The sequence below is a fragment of the Centropristis striata genome, chromosome 14 (assembly GCF_030273125.1).
Source record: "Centropristis striata isolate RG_2023a ecotype Rhode Island chromosome 14, C.striata_1.0, whole genome shotgun sequence".
Lineage (NCBI taxonomy): Eukaryota > Metazoa > Chordata > Actinopteri > Perciformes > Serranidae > Centropristis > Centropristis striata.
The window spans coordinates 3273757-3294152 of record NC_081530.1 but is presented as its reverse complement, the minus strand read 5'-3'; the positions used below and the strand labels follow the sequence as shown (position 1 = coordinate 3294152).

General features: G+C 34.7%; 1 protein-coding gene across 1 annotated transcript; it reads left to right on the top strand.

Moving 5' to 3' along the window:
* Positions 1 to 2397: 2397 nt before the first annotated feature.
* On the top strand, positions 2398 to 20199 carry mturn (maturin, neural progenitor differentiation regulator homolog (Xenopus)). Its single transcript, XM_059349105.1, has 3 exons — positions 2398 to 2864; positions 15592 to 15714; positions 18751 to 20199. The coding sequence occupies exons 1-3, from the start codon at positions 2706 to 2708 to the stop codon at positions 18856 to 18858; spliced, it is 390 nt and encodes a 129-aa protein (XP_059205088.1). The 5' UTR covers positions 2398 to 2705; the 3' UTR covers positions 18859 to 20199.
* The last annotated feature ends 197 nt before the right edge of the window (positions 20200 to 20396 follow it).

Here is a 20396-nt window from a genome sequence, read left to right as displayed (position 1 = left end):
AAAGACATTAAGTGACCAAAAAGACTAAAACACATGAACACTTTAACACAGTGGAGACAGAGCTGACTTCCTAAATGATTTGGCGACCCCCAGAAATCATCTCGCGACCCCAATTGGGGTCCCGACCCCAAGGTTGAGAACAGCTGGTTTAGATAATGGTATGTAACTGTAAAGTAGGCTACTTAATTTTCTGTTATAGGCCTGCGTTATACTAAATATAGGTTGTCTATCTATTTCATCACTAAGTTGCGCTTTTATTTTGACAGGAAACACGCTCATATGTTCCGGCTTTATTATAGCTGCCTTTATGAGCTTGACTCAGCTCCGACATGTGATTGTGAGTAAGTTTCACTCGCCCTCTGGTGGTGAGGACTCCTGGGAGCAGGGAGGGTCAGACTGGAGGCCTCATAGTGGCAGCAGGCTGCACTCATCTGTGGTGTTTATGGAGACCATGAGGTCATTTAACCCAAATTAGACCCAGTAATCCTTAAAGGAACATTATGGGGGATATACCACAGAATTTATGATGCTTTTTAAAAAAATACTACCCCTAAATGTCAAAGATCTGTGTTGTGACATAAACGTTACATTGGCCGTTTATGGTATTTGTGTTCATAATATTCCTAATTTTAAAATAAATAAACTAGACACATTTTCTGCTTACAGAAACACAAATTTGACTTTTTCTTTGCATCTCCACAACATTTATCAAAATTGTGACATGAATAGTGCTGTTTAACAACAAATTATTTTTCAGATTTGTTTTTAAGTAACAAAATAAGAATAAATAAAAACAAATAACCATTTGCCTTTTTGTTTGCATCTCCATAACATATATCAAAATTGATTAGATTCTAGAAGATTTAAAGTTTTTGTTACAAGGGCGTCACCATAGGTTCTTATGTTAAGTTTGAAGTTTTTCAGTTCAGTTGTTTTTGTTATTATTGTTATTATTATTATTATTATTGTTATTATTATTATTATTAGTAGTAGTATTATTATTAGTATTATTATTACATGCGTATGAATACAGAATGCTTTTTATTCAGATATAATTATTGTTTATAATAACAACTATTGTTGTTGTTATTATGATAATTGATGTTATTATTGGAATTTTTCTATTATCTGATGTTGGGTTGATAATAGACCCTGGAAATAGCAGTTTGACAAAAAAAAAAGAAGAAGAAGAAAAGAAAAAGGTGCACTCAGTATGAATTTTCCAGAACTTTCAAGCTCAAGTCTTACCTTAAGACCTGAGCTGACTTTATCTTATTTATCTATGAAGTATATTGTAATACAACAAAATATATAAATAATATATTACAATACATATATTACATTTTTCATATATTGTATATGAAATATATCATAAATATTAGCAATAAATTGGGCTTTAAAGTTCAGGCCTACCTACTCATTCTAAACAACGATATGATTATGTACCGCGTAAATTGTATTTTCATATTTAATACTGAGTCGTAGCCTATATAAATCAGCGGTAGATATGTGTAAAACGATGTCATGGTAGTATTGGTCTTTAGGCCTGATTATTATTATTATTCATTTTATGTCTTTTTTGGCCATTTTGTGTCTTTTCTAGTCATTTTGTGTCTTTTTTAAATCATTTTGTTTCTTTTTTGGGTCATTTTGTGTCTTTTTTTGTGTCTTTTTTTTTATCATTTTGTGGTCAATTTGTGTCTTTTTTATCATTTTGTGGTCAAATTGTGACTTTTTGGTCATTTTGTGTCTTTTTTTGGTCATTTAGTGTCTTTTTTGGCCATTTTGTGTCTTTTCTGGTCATTCTGTGTCTTTTTTGATCATTTTGTGGTCTATTTATGTCTTTTTTTGATCATTTTGTCATCAAATTGTGACTTTTTGGTCATTTTGTGTCTTTCCTGGTCATTTTGTGTCTTTTTTGATCATTTTGTGGTCAATTTGTGTCTTTTTTTGATCATTTTGTCGTCAAATTGTGACTTTTTGGTCATTTTGTGTCTTTTTTTTAGTCATTCTGTGTCTTTTTTTGGTAATTTTGTGTCTTTTTTTGGTCATTTTATGTCTTTTTGGTCCATCTTGTGTTTTTTTTTGGCCATTTTGTGTCTTTTCTGGTCATTTTGTGTCTTATTTGATCATTTTGTGCTCAATTTGTGTCTTTTTTGATCATTTTGTTTCCTTTTTAAGCTCATTTTGTTTCTTTTTTGGGTGATCTGAACTGTGCATGTGAGATTCTGTTCAGTGTCCACTCATCGCGGACAACATGCATGTTAAACTGGGGGGTCGCGACTCAAAAAGGTATTGAACTCCTGCTGCAGCCTACAGTGAGACAGACAGTAGGGAGTAGGCCTATGCAGCCTCAGATATGGACGCCAGCCCGGCTCCACTGTTCGTCATCGCGTTTTCTCCAGCGTCCTCCTGCGTATGCATGCATGCGACCGACGGGCTGATTTCATAACGTGGGGAGGAAGAGAGGAATGGGGCTTTGAGCACGGATGAGCACCAGACCCGGTAGGCTCTATGCACCATCAGTGCTATCTCTATTCCCGGGCCGTGCAGGCGGTGCACTAGAGGAGATGCGGTAGTGGAGGCTGCTGATGCTGCTGTCCGATCAGCTGTTATTTTCGTCTTGAGCATCATCGCCGTGACGGGCCAGAGAGATCGAGATCAAGCTCCGGAGCCAGGGACACCGCAGACCGGATAACAGGAGGATGGAGTTCAAGCATCTGGTGGAGGCGGCGGAGAAGTGGTGCTCCGGGAACCCCTTCGACCTCATATTCGCCGAGGAGGACGACGAGAGGCGGCTGGACTTTTACGCAGAGCCCGGCGTCTCCTTCTACGTGCTGTGTCCCGGCGGCACCGACAGTTTTGTAAGTGAGCGTCTCGTGCAGGGCCTTTAGCTCTCCCACTGCGCGCGCGCGTGTGTGTGTGTGTGTGTGTGTGTGTGTGTGGGTGGGTGGGTGCGTGTTCTTGTAGGTGTGTCGAGGGTGGGCTGGAGGTGGGGTTGGCACGGTTCTTCCCGGTTTTCCGGCTGATGGGCACGGGAGAGGAGGGGAGGGGAGGGGGGCTTTGGGTGGCGGGGATGATGTCATTTCAGTTTGGGTGCACCCCCACCCCACACCCCCCCTCCCACCCCCTTTGTCGATGGTGTTTTTTTTTTACCCCCTCTATCATAATCAACTGCGATAACCCTCTGAACCACAGCACCATCAAGCTAGCCAGGTTAGAAAAACACCAGGCCTGGAGCTTTCAAAATAAAAGCCCTGCAGACTGTGATGTTGCATTAGGAACACAAAATAGGACTAGGCCACTGCCCAGGTCTATTATATTACATTACACAGAAAAAACATATCCGACGAAATATTTATTGTTTCTCTAAAAACATCATTTTTATTATGTTATTTTAATTTGTAGCAGGGAAGGCAGATGCTTGCTGCTTTTTTATTGTGGAGATAATTCTCTCCAGTTAATCCACTGATTTATTTTATTGGAGAAGTTCAAGTTCTGCATACATACAGTCAATCATTTTTATTTTTATTTTTATTTAACCTTTATCTAGATTGGGGTCTCTTTTTCAATAGTGTCCTTGCCAAGACATGAAGCATTAAAAGGCTGAAGACACAAAAACAAAACTAATGAATTTAAGATTAGAAAGAAGAACAAGAGTATTCCACGAAAGAGTCAACAAATATCAGAAGCATTCATGAACAGTCTTCACAAGTCACATGAAGATTCAGGTTATTTGTAGCTTATTGCAGGCAGAGGGAGCTGCAAACTTAAACACCTATAGGACACATTTTCACATCTTTATTTTGAAGGAATTATGCCAAATTATAGAGTCCAAATCATCCTAGTGAAACCTCATTCTTGTAGGAAAAAAATGCAGGCCTAGACACAAATTTTAATATTTAATGCTGTTAAATGTTTAAATTTAACTGTCCGGTTATATATTATGTTCATTTAATTCATTTTAATTCATTTTTCATTTTTGCATATAATCTGCACTCTGCACATTTCTCCACTTAATTTGCACTAAGTTGTATATAGTATATTATTATTGTATATTTTGTATATTGTTAAATGTCTTTTCTTAGATTTTTTTTTAATCTTATCTTAAAAATTGTGTGAAATTTTGCGGCTGTAGCAAAGAAATTTCAAATAAAAAAACATCAATGTCATTAATTTATTAAATAAAAATTAAATAAAAATAGTATGCCTCTTTTCTATTTGCATCCTTCTGATTTAAATATCAAAATAACGTTTTTCAACAGGTTAATACATTTAAAAATAAAATAACAATAATAAATCTAGTATTTATGTACTTCAACATCAACACCTACAGCTGCCAACACTAAAAGATAAGACTGTTGTGTTGTATGTGATGTTGTATTTTTTTTTCTTAATCGTATCGTAAGTGTTTGTATATGTATTTTGTATATTGTACGTATTTTTATTTTTATTTTTTGTTTGTTTTTTTTTTGTTTTTTTGTTTGTTCGTTTTTTGTTTCGTAATTCTCTGCTTTTTTACATCATAGCCAGGGGACTACAGATGAAAACTAGCCTTCTGGCTAACTCTGGCTTTTTTAACCATGCACTGTTAAAAATGTTTGTAGAAATTACAGTAAAACACTGTCAAATTGCATCAGGAATGGGGCGTAAAATTAAAAATTGTGTATCACCGTAGTAGGCACTTTTAATTACCGTAAATCAAGGAATAGCACAATTTTTACTTTTACTGTCATGAACGGTAGGAAACGCACAGTTTTGCTGTAAAAATATAACATTTTCATGTAAAGTTAATGGAGATTTGCCATGATGTGTGAATGAATGAAACAATTACCTTAAAAATAACGAGAATATTCAGTCTACAGTAGAAAACCCCCTCACTGTATTTTTTTACGGTGAAGTTCTGGCAACCACAGCTGCCGGTAATTTATCGTAAATTTAACAGATTATTTTTTTACAGTGTGTATAATCATGTGTTTTATGAAATTGCACTGTCCCCTTTTAAATAAACTAATAATAATAATAATATTAGCGGTAAATGCGCCGTATAATACCGGCGGGTCAGCTTTTATAGTACAATAATATAATAATTTGGTATTGCCTCGCGGGCCAAATAAAATTACAGTGCGGGCCAAATTTGGCCCGCGGGCCAGAGTTTGACACCCCTGCCTTAAATTGTTAAAATCTCCAGGAACAGAATGGAGGCAATGAGCTCCTTGTTGGAATGAGTGAGTTCCTCTGATCATCTTACCAGTGGTGGAATGTAACTAAGTAAATTTACTCAATTACTGTACTTAAGTATAATTTTGAGGTACTTGTACTTTACTTGAGTATTTCCATTTTACATAACTTTATACTTCTACTGCACTAAATTTTGAGGCAAATATTGTACTTTTAACTCCACTACATTTAGCTCACAACATAAAAACATGATCAATTTAAAGTGAATAGACATTTTATTAAATTAAACCCCATAACAGTATATTTAGTGGTTAAAATGAGCCCTGTCTTAAATTGCATCAATAATAATAATAATCTTATAATATATTTGATGTAGCCTATATTTTATAACCTGTGTGTGGCTGTTCTGCATGATGAGTACTTCTATTTCTGATACTTTAAGTACATTTTGATGCTGATCCTTTTGTACTTTTACTTCAGTAAGTTTTGAATGCAGGACTTTTACTTGTAGTGGAGTAATTTCACATTGTGGTATTAGTACTTTTACTTAAGTAAGGGATCTGAATACTTCTTCCACCACTGCATCTTACCAGGGAGCTGCAGTGGTGGTGCTATGAGCTCTAAAGCTCCTGAGACCCGCCCCGCTCCCTCCTCCTGCTCCTCCTGCTCCTCCTGCTCCTCCTGCTCAGTAACAGGGGTAACAGGGCGGGGAGCAGATGGAGATGACCCAGGAGCCAGGGCGTCTGTTCACTCAATAACATGTTATGTCACAGCGACCATGTCTCTGCTATGAGGCGGGTCTGTCACAGACAGCAGAGCAGCACTGATTCATGGCTGCTGCTGGAAAATACATATCACTGTAAACAATTAACAGTAAATACTGGCAGCAGGGTTTCCAGCATTCTACTGTTAATTGTACAGTTCCTTTACTGTTATCTACTTTACAGTATGTTACTGTGATAAAACCACATACTGAATTACAGTAAAATCCTGCATTTCATTGATTTTTACAGTAGACTAAAACACAGTATAGTGCTGAAGCTAGTTGCAATATTGTTGCAGTATACAATGCAGTCATTTTCTGTAAATAGAGCATATTACTGTCTGAAAGCCAATTACTACGAATTAAGCGCTGTCTTCACTGTAACCTCAGTAATTTTAATAAACCATATACTGAATGAATGAACCATTAAAAATGTGGACAAGGAGAGACTTAGAAAATATCATAGATATATATCATATATTTTATGGGAAACGGCAAGCTACCTACACTGTAAAAAAAGATAAACAATAGCTACTCAATAAAATTGAGGCAACAGATTGCACGCAATATTATTAATTAAATCTAACTACGTTACAAGTTGAGTTAATAACTTAACAGGAAGTGCCTGTCAATTAAAAAACAGACTAATTCTATTGTGTTGGATTCATTCAAAATTCTCTTGATTTAGAATTACAAACACATAAAGATTATATTTAATGTGATCAAAATAAGTAGATTCTATCTCAAACATTTTTATATTAAAGTTACTTAAACAGCTGCCTCAAAATCAAGGACACATTTATATTTAATACACACGTGGACTAGTTGTTTAGCTGCTTTTTGTTGTTGTTTTGTGGTCATTTTTTGTCCCTTCATAGTCATTTTAAATCTTTTTTAGATGCTTTGTATGTCTTAATTATGCATCTCTCTTTGGCTTTGTGTGTCTTTCTAGTTGTTTTGTGTCATTGTAATTGTTTTGGTCTTTTTATAGTTTTTTTTTGTGTGTTGTTGTTTTGCCCCTTAGTTGCTTTGTGCATCTTTGTGGCTGTTTTGTGTCTCTGTCATTGCATTTGTTCTGTGTCTTTTTTTGGACATTTCCTGGCTCTTTGTGATTGCTTTGTGTCTCTTTGAGGTCGTCTTGTGTCTCTTCAGTTGTTTTGTGTCTGTAGATGTGATGCATCTCTTTTGTTTTGTGTCTTTTTTTTTGGTCATATTGTGTCTTTTTGCAGCTGTTTTGAATCGTTTTTTGGTCGTTTTGTATTCTTTTTGTGTCTCTTTGTAGCTGTAGTTGTTTAATTTTATTAATAATAATAATAATAATAATAATAATAATAATGCATTTTATTTATAGGCGCCTTTCAGGACTCTCAAGGTCACATTACAATAAACAATTAAAAACAAAATAATGATAATAAAACAGCAATGGCAGTAATAATAAACAACAATGAAACAGTACAGAGAAAAATTGTAATTTAAAAATGATGAATATATAAATATATATATATATATATTTTTTTATGTATATATATATATATATATATATATATATATATATATATATATTTTTTTTTTTTTTTTTTTTTTTTTTCTCCTTTATTTTTTTTTTTCTTTATGGTTGCTTTGTATCCCTTGTTTTGCATCTCTCTCTGTAGTTTTGTGTCTTTGTTGTCATTTCGCAGCTGTTCTGCATCTCTGTGAAGTTGTTTTGGTCATTTTCTAGTCTCTTTGCATCTTTTTGCAGTCATTTAATGTTTTGTTGTTGCCACATTGCTTGTCTTCGTGGTCGCTACGTGTCTCTTTGAATGGCAGGTGAACACCAGGAGGGGGGCCTTGACATTTCAGACCCCTCGGCTTGTGCCTGGCAGGCCAGTTCATTAATCCATCCATGAACAGATGTAGCTACACAGATACATCATGTGGTTAGTTGTCTCAGCGCCAACTTCACTTTCTATCTCCTTTCCTTTTCTTTCACTTTACCCCTCTTCCAAGCCTCAACTCTGTCTGCTGTGCACTCTCAAATCAGCTAGAATAACCCTGTTTCTCTGCAGGACGCCTGAGATCTGGTTACTCTCACTCGATCAATACTGCTATCAGCAGGGCGCCTCATATGCTGCCTCCCTCTCTCACACACACTAACACACAAACACACACATTATATGCAGACACATAATGCACCGACACAATAACATGCACACACAGACAGTCCTTTTGTCAGTTTATCTGGTTTTCCCCTTATAACCGTGTATCATTGCCCTGTCCTTCCACTGGAGGGCGCTGTGAGATTAGTTCAACCATAATAACAGCAAGCTGCACATCTAATTTTGTACACTCTAAAAAATGTATGTAGATTTTACGGTGAAAAACTGCTAAACCATGACAGTAAAAGTGATAAATTCAGTTTCAGTAACAATGAAACACCATAAATGTATATATCAGCCAAAACAGTATTTTTTACAGTTGTTTTTTTTTTTTTTTTTTTTTTTAATACATTACTCCACTGTAAAATACACTGGCACCGTGTTTGTAGCAAAAATATACTGTAATATACAAGTCATCAAAAAATACTTTTCCTAACTGTTAAATGTACTAAACACCATATCTCTAACAGAAATAGACTGTAATATTTAATGGTAAAATCTTTAATTTATGCAGCATTTATAAAGTATTTTCTTGTCAATTATATGGCAGAACAGCGTTTCTTTTAAAGGAAAAACTTTTTTATTTATACAATAAAAAATTTAATAAAATGGCAATCTTAAACATGAAATCAACAGTGCTAATATCATTTTACCGTAATATTAAAAAAAAGTTCTACCGTATTTATTACGGTAAAGTTCTGGCAACCACAGCTGCCGGTTTTTTACCGTAAAACAACAGGGTTTTTTTTTACAGTGTAATTTCCCTCAGGCCAAGTCTTACTACAACCCCGTGTCAAAAAAAGTTGGGATGCTGTAAAAATCATAATAAAAAGAGAATGTTATTATTTGCACATCCTTTGTGCCCTACAATCCGTTGAATACAGTATGAAAACAAGATATCTAATGCTCAGACTTGCACTGTAAAACTTTTTACTGTAAAATTACAGTAAATTACTGGCAGCAGTTTCGCCAGTACACTGTAAAAAAGAAACCGTTGTTTTCACGGTAAAATACTGGCAGCTGTGGTTGCCAGAACTTTACCGTAATAAATATGGTGCAACTTTTTGTAACATTACGGTAAAATGATATTAGCACTGTTGATTTCACGTTTAAAATTGCCATTTTATTCCATTTTTTACCATTAAAAAAAAAAATTCCATCAAAAGAAACAGTGTTCTGCCATATGATTGACAAGAAAATACTTTATAAATGCTGCATAAATTAAAGATAAAGATATTGCTATTAAATATCAGTATATTTTTGCTAGAGATATGGTGTTTAGTACATTTAACAGTGAGAAAAAGTAGTTTTACAAAAATAAATGCAAAAATGACAGTGATGCTTGTTTTTTTATTACAGTATATTTTTGTTACAAACACGGTGCCAGTGTATTTTACAGTAGAGTAATGTTTTGTCTTTGTTTTAATTTAAAAATATTTTTTTTTGGCTGATATATACATTTACGGTGTTTCATTGTTACTGAAACTGAATTAACTAATTTATAATTTTACAATCTTTTACTGTCATGGTTTAGCAGTTTTTCACCGTAAAATCTACAGACATTTTTTACAGTGTAAGTTACTGTAAAATTTACAGCACCTCTACTGTATTATAGAAATACAGGTCTGTTTACTGACAAACTGTCTCGTAATGCAGGAAAAAAATAGCGTGACGTTTAAATGTTTAACTCTAAATTATGTTACAACTAATCCATTTAAACTCTATATTAGGATTGCTGAAAAAACAACACATTGTGATTATTTCAGCCCAGACAAAAAAGAAATAAAATAAAACTTGTCTTCTTTTCGAAAATAATGACTTTATTTTCCTGACATGCTCAGCTGAAAGGAGTAAATTCCTGAAAAAATATACATAATTTTGATCGTTGGAATGCCTGAGCAATCATGATAACTCCCACAATGCATTGTTTTCACAGCAATATACTGTGCAATTTACCCTTTTATTTGTCTTTTTTTTTTTTATCTCTAACTCTGTTTTGGATTGAGTTTTTATTACTATTTTATTATTTTATTGTTTTACTGTTTTTAGTGTGTCCTATTTGTGTGTGATTTATTCTATTTTCCTAACTGTACAGCACTTTGGTCAACTGAGGTTGTTTTTAAATGTGCTCTATAAATAAACTTTGACTTGACTGACTTGACAATCATAATACAGCAAGTTACTGTTAGAATTTGACTGTAAATTTACAGCAAAGTCTTACAGTATGTATATGCACTCATTCTGAATTTGATGCATTTATTTTGTCATTTACATCTTACACAGTTAGACTTTTTTGGTGTCAGGCTTGCAGTTTTCTGTAGTCAGCCAGGTCAGGTGATAAAGTGCTTAGCAGCTGAAAAAGAAGAGAGTTGGATTTGCTCGGTGAGATCTGCTGAAGGATGGTGTTTTGCAGGCGCAGCAGAGACACACCCTCATGAGAGAGTCCATCCCTCAGTGTCAAACTGGAACAACCGTCCCTCAGCAGTGAGAGCCACAGGCTCAATATTAGCTCTGTTAAAGCAAATGTCCTCGGGCTGATTCACATGAACCGCACATGACTCCTAAAACCTGACAACACGTGATGTCACCACAACCTGAAAATACCACTGACTGACCCACGGACAATGACAAAACAAAGGTCTTTTAATTGGATTCACTGTAAACAATTGTCTTGTAAATTAACAGTAAAATACTGGCAGCAGGGTTTCCAGCATTCTACTGTTAATTTTTCAGTTCCTCTACTGTTATCTACTTTACAGTATGTTACTGTGATAAAACCACATTCTGAATTACAGTAAAATCCTGCATTTCATTGATTTTTACAGTAGACTAAAACACAGTATAGTGTTGAAGCTAGTTGCAATATTGTTGCATTATACAATGCAGTCATTTTTTGTAAATAGAGCATATTACTGTCTGAAAGCCAATTACTATGAATTAAGCGCTGTCTTCACTGTAACCTCAGTAATTTTAATAAACCATATACTGAATGAGTTAGTTAAATAAAAATACAGCCATTAAAAATGTGTTCAAGAAGAGACTTAGAAAGTATCATACAGTTTCTACAGAATAATACCTTTTTAATGGAAAACAGTATGTTACTGTCACAATTTGGCTGTTTTCTTACAGCAATTTGTTACAGTGTAGGGTATAAGTAATGGCTGAATTATCAGCTTATAATATATTAAGGTATTTTGAAGAGGGTTTTATGATGTTCAAAGTGATATTTTTTTCTTTTTTTTACACATTAACAAGAAATCTCTGAAAACATACATATATTAAAACAACCTTACCCCGATTTTGTGGGAATTGTGGGATTGTTTTTAGTGTTTTGTGCTCAATTTTAAGGGGTTAACCCACAAAAAACCTCAATGTCATTTTACAATCCATTAATTAACCCCATATCCATTGTAGAATACTCAGTTTTCACCTGAAATAATATTATGCCTTCATTTACAGTGAGATCCCAGTAACCCCAAATGATTACCTTAAATAAATTAATAAACTAACTAACTATTTACTTCACATTTAGATCCCTTGCTTTTGTTTTACACCTTCTGGTTGTTTCATCAGGGTCACTTGGCCAGATAAATCTAATATCTTACTAGTTTAATACATAATCTATAACAATACAGCCGCTTGACTCCAATCAAACAACATTGAAAGTGATTTAAGTGGAATCGCTCCAATGGCCTATCCAAAGATGTTTATCTAACAATTCGGAGCTTTGAGGCAGCGACAACTTACACCAATAAGGAAGTTTATTTCAATCTGAGTTGAACTCTCTGATACTAAGAAACTGCAATTCATTGTTATTTAACAGTGTTTTATTGGCTTATATTTCTGACCTTTAAGTACTCACCAGACCAGTAGAGTGTAAACAGGTTTTATATTAAGCAGAGCTCTCAGACTCAAAAAAAAAAGAGTTATGCTGGATAAAATTTGGGGGAAATCCCTGTATCCATTTCATTTTACTTAATATATTTGATAAAATGTATTAAATATGTCCTATTTAAAATGCGTCCTGGAATTTGAGGCAGTTGTTTAAGTAATTTTAATATAAAAATGTTTGAGATAGAATCTACTTATTTTGATCACATTAAATATGATTTTTTTAATGAATTTTGAATGAATCCAACACAATAGAATTAGTCTGTTTTTAACCCTTTGATGCACAACATGGGTCTAAAGTGACCCGACACTTTGTGACTGTTCTATATCTTTGCAATAAATTATTTTCATCATTCAGTATTCCAGGTTTTCCTCAATTAGTTTGTTTTTGATCATCATACATGCTAATTTTATGTTTTCCTTTATTATTATTTTTAATAAAACCCCTTTTTGTGTGCTAAGATAACTACTTAGCTAACTTCTTGGCTAAGTATTTAGCTAAGTAGCTTGCTAAGCTAACTACTTATTATATTATTATATATTATTATAATTATAAATCAAGAGAATTTTGAATGAATCCAACACAATAGAATTAGTCCGTTTTTAATTGACAGGCACTTCCTGTTAAGTTGTTATTAACTCAACTTAATTTAATTAATAATATTGTGTGCAATCTGTTGCCTCAATTTTATTGAGTAGCTATTGTTTATCATTTTTTACAGTGTATATTGTATGTGTGTATGAGTATTTATTGTTCGGGAAATCAGTCAGTACGTAGACTTACAGGAACTGATGATTTGACACTGATTCGTTAACATGTTATGTAGCTGAATGTGTCACAATGTAGTTTATCATCCTTGACTCAGATTTATGCAGGAACTACTTGTCCAGCATTGTCAGGGTAATTTTCACCCTCCATGGCTATTATTGAGGACTTTATGTATCTTATTTGTCTGCTGCATGTCCTTGAACAATTGTCTCTTTATCCAGTTTAATTGCTTCGTTTTAGTTTTTCCTGTGCTGCATTATCCCTGACCCGGCTATAGATATTTACTGGTTAATTGATTCCTGCAAGTTCTATGTGAAGCCAAAGGAAAGGGCAAAGAGCAAAGTTGCCACAGGGCAAGAAATATTAACCCTAACCTCAGAAAACAGTCTCCTAGTGTCAGGTCTTCTTAAAAATATGATGTTAATTTATTGTCTCATTTAGAGTTAAATAGATGATAAAGCAGGTTAAAGTGGGCTACATTGTGATTGACACCATGGTGCCTTCTTCAGTGTTGGTTGTACTCAAACACACTTTGTTTTTTTGTGAGTTGCTATCATTAGCTGATAGCTTAGCTACATGGCTATGTGCATTTCTTTTATACCAGCTATTCTCAACCTTGGGGTCCTGACCCCAATTGGGGTCGTGAGATGATTTCTGGGGGTCGCCAAATCATTTTGGAAGTCAGCTCTGTCTCCACTGTGTTTTTTTTAATAATTTAATTTCTTTTTTTTGGTAATTTTGTGTGTTTTTTAGTCATTTTGTGTCTTTTTTTGGTAATTTTGTGGGTTTTTTTGGTAAATTTGTGTCTTTTTTTTGGCAATTTTGTGTCTTTTTTGGTCATTTTGTGTTTTTATTCTTTATTTTTTTAATAAAACCCCTTTTTGTGTGCTAAGATAACTACTTAGCTAACGTCTTGGCTAAATATTTAGCTTAGTAGCTTGCTAAGCTAACTACTTAGCTAACTTCTTGGCTAAGTCGCTTGCTAAGTACTAAGTACTTAGCAAGCTACTTAGCCAAGTACTTAGCTTTGTAATAATACAAAAACTTTTTTTCTTCATAAAGTATGAGAGGCAAAATGGAAATAATGATCTGTTGTTATCAAAAACAAGATATTTAAAGAGTACTTGGAATATTCAATCATAAAATAAGTTGATATCAAAAGATAGAGCCCAGAAACACACAGCAGCATTAAATAACATGGGAAATTAATTAATGAGGGTCTATTTTGACCCATGTTGGCCATTAGAATTGGGGTGTTAATATGTTGTGCATCAAAGGGTTAATTGACAGGCACTTCCTGTTAAGTTATTAACTCAACTTGTAACGTAGTTAGATTTAATTAATAATATTGCGTGCAATCTGTTGCCTCAATTTTATTGAGTAGCTATTGTTTATCATTTTTTACAGTGTATATTGTATGTGTGTATGAGTATTCACCTCATAGGAACTGATGATTTGACACTGATTCGTTAACATGTTATGTAGCTGAATGTGTCACAATCTAGTTTATCATCCTTGACTCAGATTTATGCAGGAACTACTTGTCCAGCATTGTCAGGGTAATTTTCACCCTCCGTGGCTATTATTGAGGACTTTATGTATCTTATTTGTCTGCTGCATGTCCTTGAACAATTGTCTCTTTATCCAGTTTAATTGCTTCGTTTTAGTTTTTCCTGTGCTGCATTATCCCTGACCCGGCTATAGATATTTACTGGTTAATTGATTCCTGCAAGTTCTATGTGAAGCCAAAGGAAAGGGCAAAGATCAAAGTTGCCACAGGGCAAGAAATATTAACCCTAATCTCAGTAAACAGTCTCCTAGTGTCAGGTCTTCTTAAAAATATGATGTTATTTATTGTCTCATTTAGAGTTAAATAGGTGATAAAGCAGGTTAAAGTGGGCTACATTGTGATTGACTCCATGGTGCCTTCTTCAGTGTTGGTTGTACTCAAACACACTGGAAGGAGTTGCTATCATTAGCTGATAGCTTAGCTACATGGCTATGTGCACTTCTTTTATACCAGCTATTCTCAACCTTGGGGTCGGGACCCCAATTGGGGTCGCGAGATGATTTCTGGGGGTCGCCAAATCATTTTGGAAGTCAGCTCTGTTTCCTCTGTGGTTTTTTTTAAATCATTTAATGTCTTTTTTTGGTAATTTTGTGTGTTTTTTTGTCATTTTGTGTCTTTTTTTGGTAATTTTGTGGGGTTTTTTTGGTAATTTTGTGTCTTTTTTAGGCACTTTGTGTCTTTTTTGGTAATTTTGTGTCTTTTTTTTGGTAATTTTGTGTCTCTTTGGTAATTTTGTGGGTTTTTTTTTGTAATTTTGTGTCTTTTTTTTGTAATTTTGTGTCTTTTTTGGTAATTTTGTGGGTTTTTTAGTCATTTTGTATCTTTTTTGGTCATTTTGTGTGGGTTTTTTTGGGTAGTTTTTTTGTCTTTTTTGGTCATTTTGTGTCTTTTTTTGTCATTTTGTGTTTTTTTTGTCATTTTGTATCTTTTTTGGTCATTTTGTGTCTTTTTTTGGTAATTTTGTGTCTTTTTTGGTAATTTTGTGTCTTTTTTTGGTAATTTTGTGTCTTTTTTGGTAATTTTGTGTTTTTTTTAGTCATTTTATGTCTTTTTTGGTCATTTTGTGTCTTTCTTGTGTCTTTTTTTGATCATTTTGTGGTCAATTTGTGTTCAATTTGTATTGCGTGCAATCTGTTGCCTCAATTTTATTGAGTAGCTATTGTTTATCTTATCTTTTTTTTTTACAGTGTACATTGTTTTACCCTGGTCATGTCTTTATGACTAGTTTGAAATAATGCCATCTTGCATTAATATTTACACTTTCATCTTTTATCTGCAGCACGTGTGGAGTGAGAGTGAGGACTGTCTTCCCTTCCTACAGCTGGCCCAGGACTACATCTCCTCCTGTGGGAAGAAGACTCTGCTGGAGGTGCTGGAGAAAGTCTTCACCTCCTTCAGGCCTGTAAGGAAATAAGAGAGTGACACTCCTGGGAGTCACTGTTTTCTTTTTAACACGCTGCATCACACAACTCTGACCTCTGCTCGTTGTGTCTCGCTCTGTTACAACCCTGATACATTCTGTTCTCTCTGCTACGGACAAAACATTTCGAACTCCACCCAGAAATCTCACATTTTAATGTTTCCTGGCTTAAAGGCAAATGTTACAAAACAAGAGCAGGATGTAGATCATAATCCAAGGCCTTTTATGAAGTTTAGTTTAGTTTAGTTTATTATTTAGATCCCCATTAGCTGCAGCAAAGCCACAGCTATTCTTCCTGGGGTCCATCAAATATACAGTTGAAAACACAAAACATAATAAAAATAAAAAACAAAACAAAACAAAAATGATTCACATATTAATCCATATTACACACATTTCTACACACTAGTTTGCTGTGGTGGACAAAGTGAAAAAAAATGCATATATGTATACATCATTACAAAATCTACTAACACATAATACATATGTTGTATATACACATTCGTTCTACAGCATATACATTATAATAACACATATCATATATCTATAGAAATATACTACATACATATAAATATACCATGTTTTCTTATTTTGATAAATACTGTTTTATTAATATTTTGAATTGCTTTATGTTAGTGGTGAGTTTGATATTTTTTGGCCTTTTATGAAGGATTCTTGTCTGTTTGACATGTAACAGTACTTTTATTTTTAGGAAATCTCAATTTGGAGAGCTGACTGACTGACACTGCTCGACACTTTCCCTCTAAAGGGTTTTTTTTGTAAATATAAATAGCTTTTCATTAATTTTACCATCACTAATGATGTAATTAGGGTTTTGTTAATGGCATCATAAAGGGGTAATTAATGAAGAAATTAATGGATTGTCACATTTCATTTATATTAATGCATTTTATAATGCTTTTTTAAAACTTTAATTAATGAGGTTTAATGTAATGTAATTATCCAAATCACATATAAGCCATAGTCAAATTTACTTTGAAAGCGTCTTTTTTTTAATCAACTGTCATAATTTTTGGTACATTTTTTAAATAAATCATGCTGTAGTCTATTCAGAACCCTTGCATTGATCTTCTCATCTAACTCTGAGCAAGACAGTGAATAATATAAATAAAATAACACATATTTTTTCAAAAGGTGGACTACTCCTTTAAGGTCTTAGGTGAGGGGTAAATTAAAAAATGTATGCAAAATTTATGCAGTGGAGAAAAAAACAGAAATTAAAATACAAAAGTATGAACATTGAAACATAGTCAACACAACATCTGGTAGCTTGATCTATAATATTACATCATAATGTAAGCCTATTGGCTTATTATATTTTGTATAAATAATCTGAATCTGTAAAGTACCTTGCAACTAAGGCTGTTAGTTGTGTGATTAGTGTTTAAATACTTGCTTCCAAAATGTAGTAAAATAAAAGCATAAAGTACACTGAAAAAAAGAACCAACTTAATTGAATTGTTTCATTTGGTAACACCTAAATGAATTAAGTTCTTTCAAATTAATTTAAAATCAATTGTGTTAATCTAACTTATTAAATTAATTTGAAAGAACTTAATTAATTTAGGTGTTACCAAATGAAACAATTCAATTAAGTTGGTTCTTTTTTCAGTGTTGCATAAAATGGAATAAGTAAATAAGTACTTTTTATCTGTGGCTAGTGGCTCTATAGGTTATTCTATCAGTTGGTTAATCAATTAATTATTCATTGGTAGTATTTTACGCGCACAAATGAAATTAATTAAATAAGAATTAAATAGTTAGTTTAATATATGATTTTATTTATTTAAGGTAATCATTTGGGGTTACTGGGATCTCACTGTAAATGAAGGCATAATATTATTTCAGGTGAAAACTGAGGATTCTACAATGGAAATGGGGTTAATTAATGAATTGTAAAATGACATTGAGGTTTTTTGTGGGTTAACCCCTTAAAATTGAGCACAAAACACTAAAAACAATCCCACAATTCCCACAAAATCGGGGTAAGGTTGTTTTAATATATGTATGTTTTCGGAGATTTCTTGTTAATGTGTAAAAAGAGAAAAAGATGCCGCTGTTATGATGAGATCCCGTTTATAGTATTTTACGCGCACAAATGAAATGTCCAGTTTCCGTATATCAATTAACTCAGTTTATTATAATGTTTCCAAACAAATATATACTTCTTCCTTTAACAAATAAACGTATATTTCCAACGTATTCATCACATTTCTGCCTCTCAGGCATCTCACAACAATCAGTCATACACCGGTGCCTTATCCCATAAGAACCCAGACCCAGTTATTCTTGGATGTGTTCTATAAGTGGACCACATAGAATACAATTCTGATGTTTTAAAAAAAAAAATACTACCCCTAAATGTCAAAGATCTGTGATGTGACATAAATGTTACATTGGGCGTTTATGGTATTTATGTTTGTGATATTTCTTATTTTAAAATAGAAAAAAAACTAGACACATTTTCTGCTTACAGAGACACAAATTTACCTTTTTCTTTTGCATCTCCACAAAATATATCACATTTGTGACTTTAATTTGTTCAGGAAATATGGTCAGAACAAGTTAAATGCAACACAGGACACCCTAGTAACGGATTAGAATTGTTAAATGGGTTTAAACTTAGCCTAGTAAGAAAAAATAAGCTTTTAAAATGTTTTCACATTTCTGTTTCCAGTCACAGCCACATTTTGGAGAAGTCAATTCTTGTCAAAGTCACATGACCACCACACCAGAGTGTTGAGTATGTGTCACTTAGGGATTTAATGAGTTAATGTGAAGCATAAAGCTGATTATGGGAGATTATAGAAGATTTAAAGTGTTTGTTACACAGGTGTCACCATAGGTTCTTATGGGTTATATTAACTCATGACCTCAGAATCCATAATGAGTGCTCTTCTCCACCCGGTGGTGGGAGGCACAAACAAACAAACAAACAAACAATGAAAGCAAAATGGCTCTTACAACAACCTTCTCCTTCTCCTTCTCCCCCGCTAGCTGCTGGGCCTACCAGACATAGAAGACGACAGCTTCGAGCATTACCACGCTGACATGGAGGGGGAACCTGGGCCGGACCACCAGCAGATGGGGGTCAGCCAGCAGTGATGCGCCCCGAGACGAGGCCCCGCGGCGCCGCTAGAGCTGCTGAGGAGCTCCGGGCCTCAAACTCATCAGCCCAAACACTAAACAACACACACACACACACATACTTACAGTACGGCCAACATGCTAAACATGCACCACCATGTTCTTGAATGTCTCAGTGGCTTTGCTTCCCAAAGAGTGCACTCTGCTGCACTGTTGACCCCCTCCAATCCAACACACACACACACACACACACACACATTGGAGCTACGTGAGCAGTAGCCATGTACAATGCAAGTATCATAATCATTCACCATCTGGTTAGTTAAAGTTCCACTGCACAGCAATATTACATCGGGCCCAGCTGGCTTTGTTATGCAGAAATACAGTCAGATGTTACCGCAATACACACGTATCCCCCGTGGCTTTGGAGATGAATGTGACAGATAACCTACTTTCTCTGTCTGTTGACACAGAGGATACAGGAAAGCTAGCTGAAAGGGTGAAAACCGGCGGTTTGTGGCTGCATGAATGACGCAGAAGAAGAGAGAGGGGAGGAAAAAAAACGGTATAACTTCTACACCTCATGGAGGGAAACAAGGAGGAAACTGAGACGTAGTTTCTCACGGGGCAGCTCTCAAACGATCTGGTTTTAAAACACATGGTTAAAATAGTCGTATAGTCATTTTACACCTCATGTGGAAATCAAAGTGTGCAGCTTTACAGTAGCATGGATCATTTCTTGAGGTGATGCTTCGACACCTCAAAGTCACTTAATAAGGATGTTTTACTATCATATGACCATTACAACAAAAGGCCCATGCTGCAGCTTTTAAGCCCTTCCCTGGTTTGGGTGTCTCATTGTCACATGACACCCCTCTGTCCTGTACGTAGTCTTCCTGGTTGTTGGTGGTTCACAGTTTTTGCCCTCCTTTTCTCAGCACAATCTGATGAGATACCTTCCTAAAATCTAGCTACATTCTGTTCTGCGTGTTTTGAATTTATTCGCTCCTTTTTCTCTTAACCTTAATTTAATAAGTGCACACCCAAATCCCCGAGTGGTATCACAGGGGAGAGAGAATAATTGTTGACAGCCACCCCCCTGCTGCCTGCCCTGTTATCTCTAATCTCACAGTGTGTTGTTGTATGTCACATCCAGTGCACTGCAATGCTTCAGGCCCTCCGCCGCCTTCAACCACTCGATCCACATGCAAGACTGTTTCAGAGGTCCATCTTTAGCTTATTTACTTTGGCTTGTAAATGTTTGTCTTTTTATTGCCTACTTGAATGTTTCTCATGCAGTGTATCTTCTGTTTGTCCTCCAATGTGTGTGAAATTGTTCAATAAACCGTGTGAACAAAGTGTTCTAGGTGCTTATTTCTTTATTTATTTATTTTTTTGCCTTCTTCTTCATGGGTTGAAGTTAATGAAACACGAAGCGCCAAACATGGAGGGCTTTTCATATCTCGGAGTGGACTGGTGACCCGCTGCTGTGCCAACAGCCCCGTTGGTGGTGTTACTGGGATTGACGTCACGCGCCACCTGACGCTCCCACTCAG

Coding starts and splice junctions, on each gene's coding strand:
- mturn (XM_059349105.1), top strand. CDS start 2,706: ATGGAGTTCAAGCATCTGGTGGAGGCGGCGGAGAAGTGGTGCTCCGGG. Junction 2,865..15,591: donor CCGGCGGCACCGACAGTTTT/GTAAGTGAGCGT, acceptor TTTTATCTGCAG/CACGTGTGGAGTGAGAGTGA. Junction 15,715..18,750: donor TCTTCACCTCCTTCAGGCCT/GTAAGGAAATAA, acceptor CTCCCCCGCTAG/CTGCTGGGCCTACCAGACAT.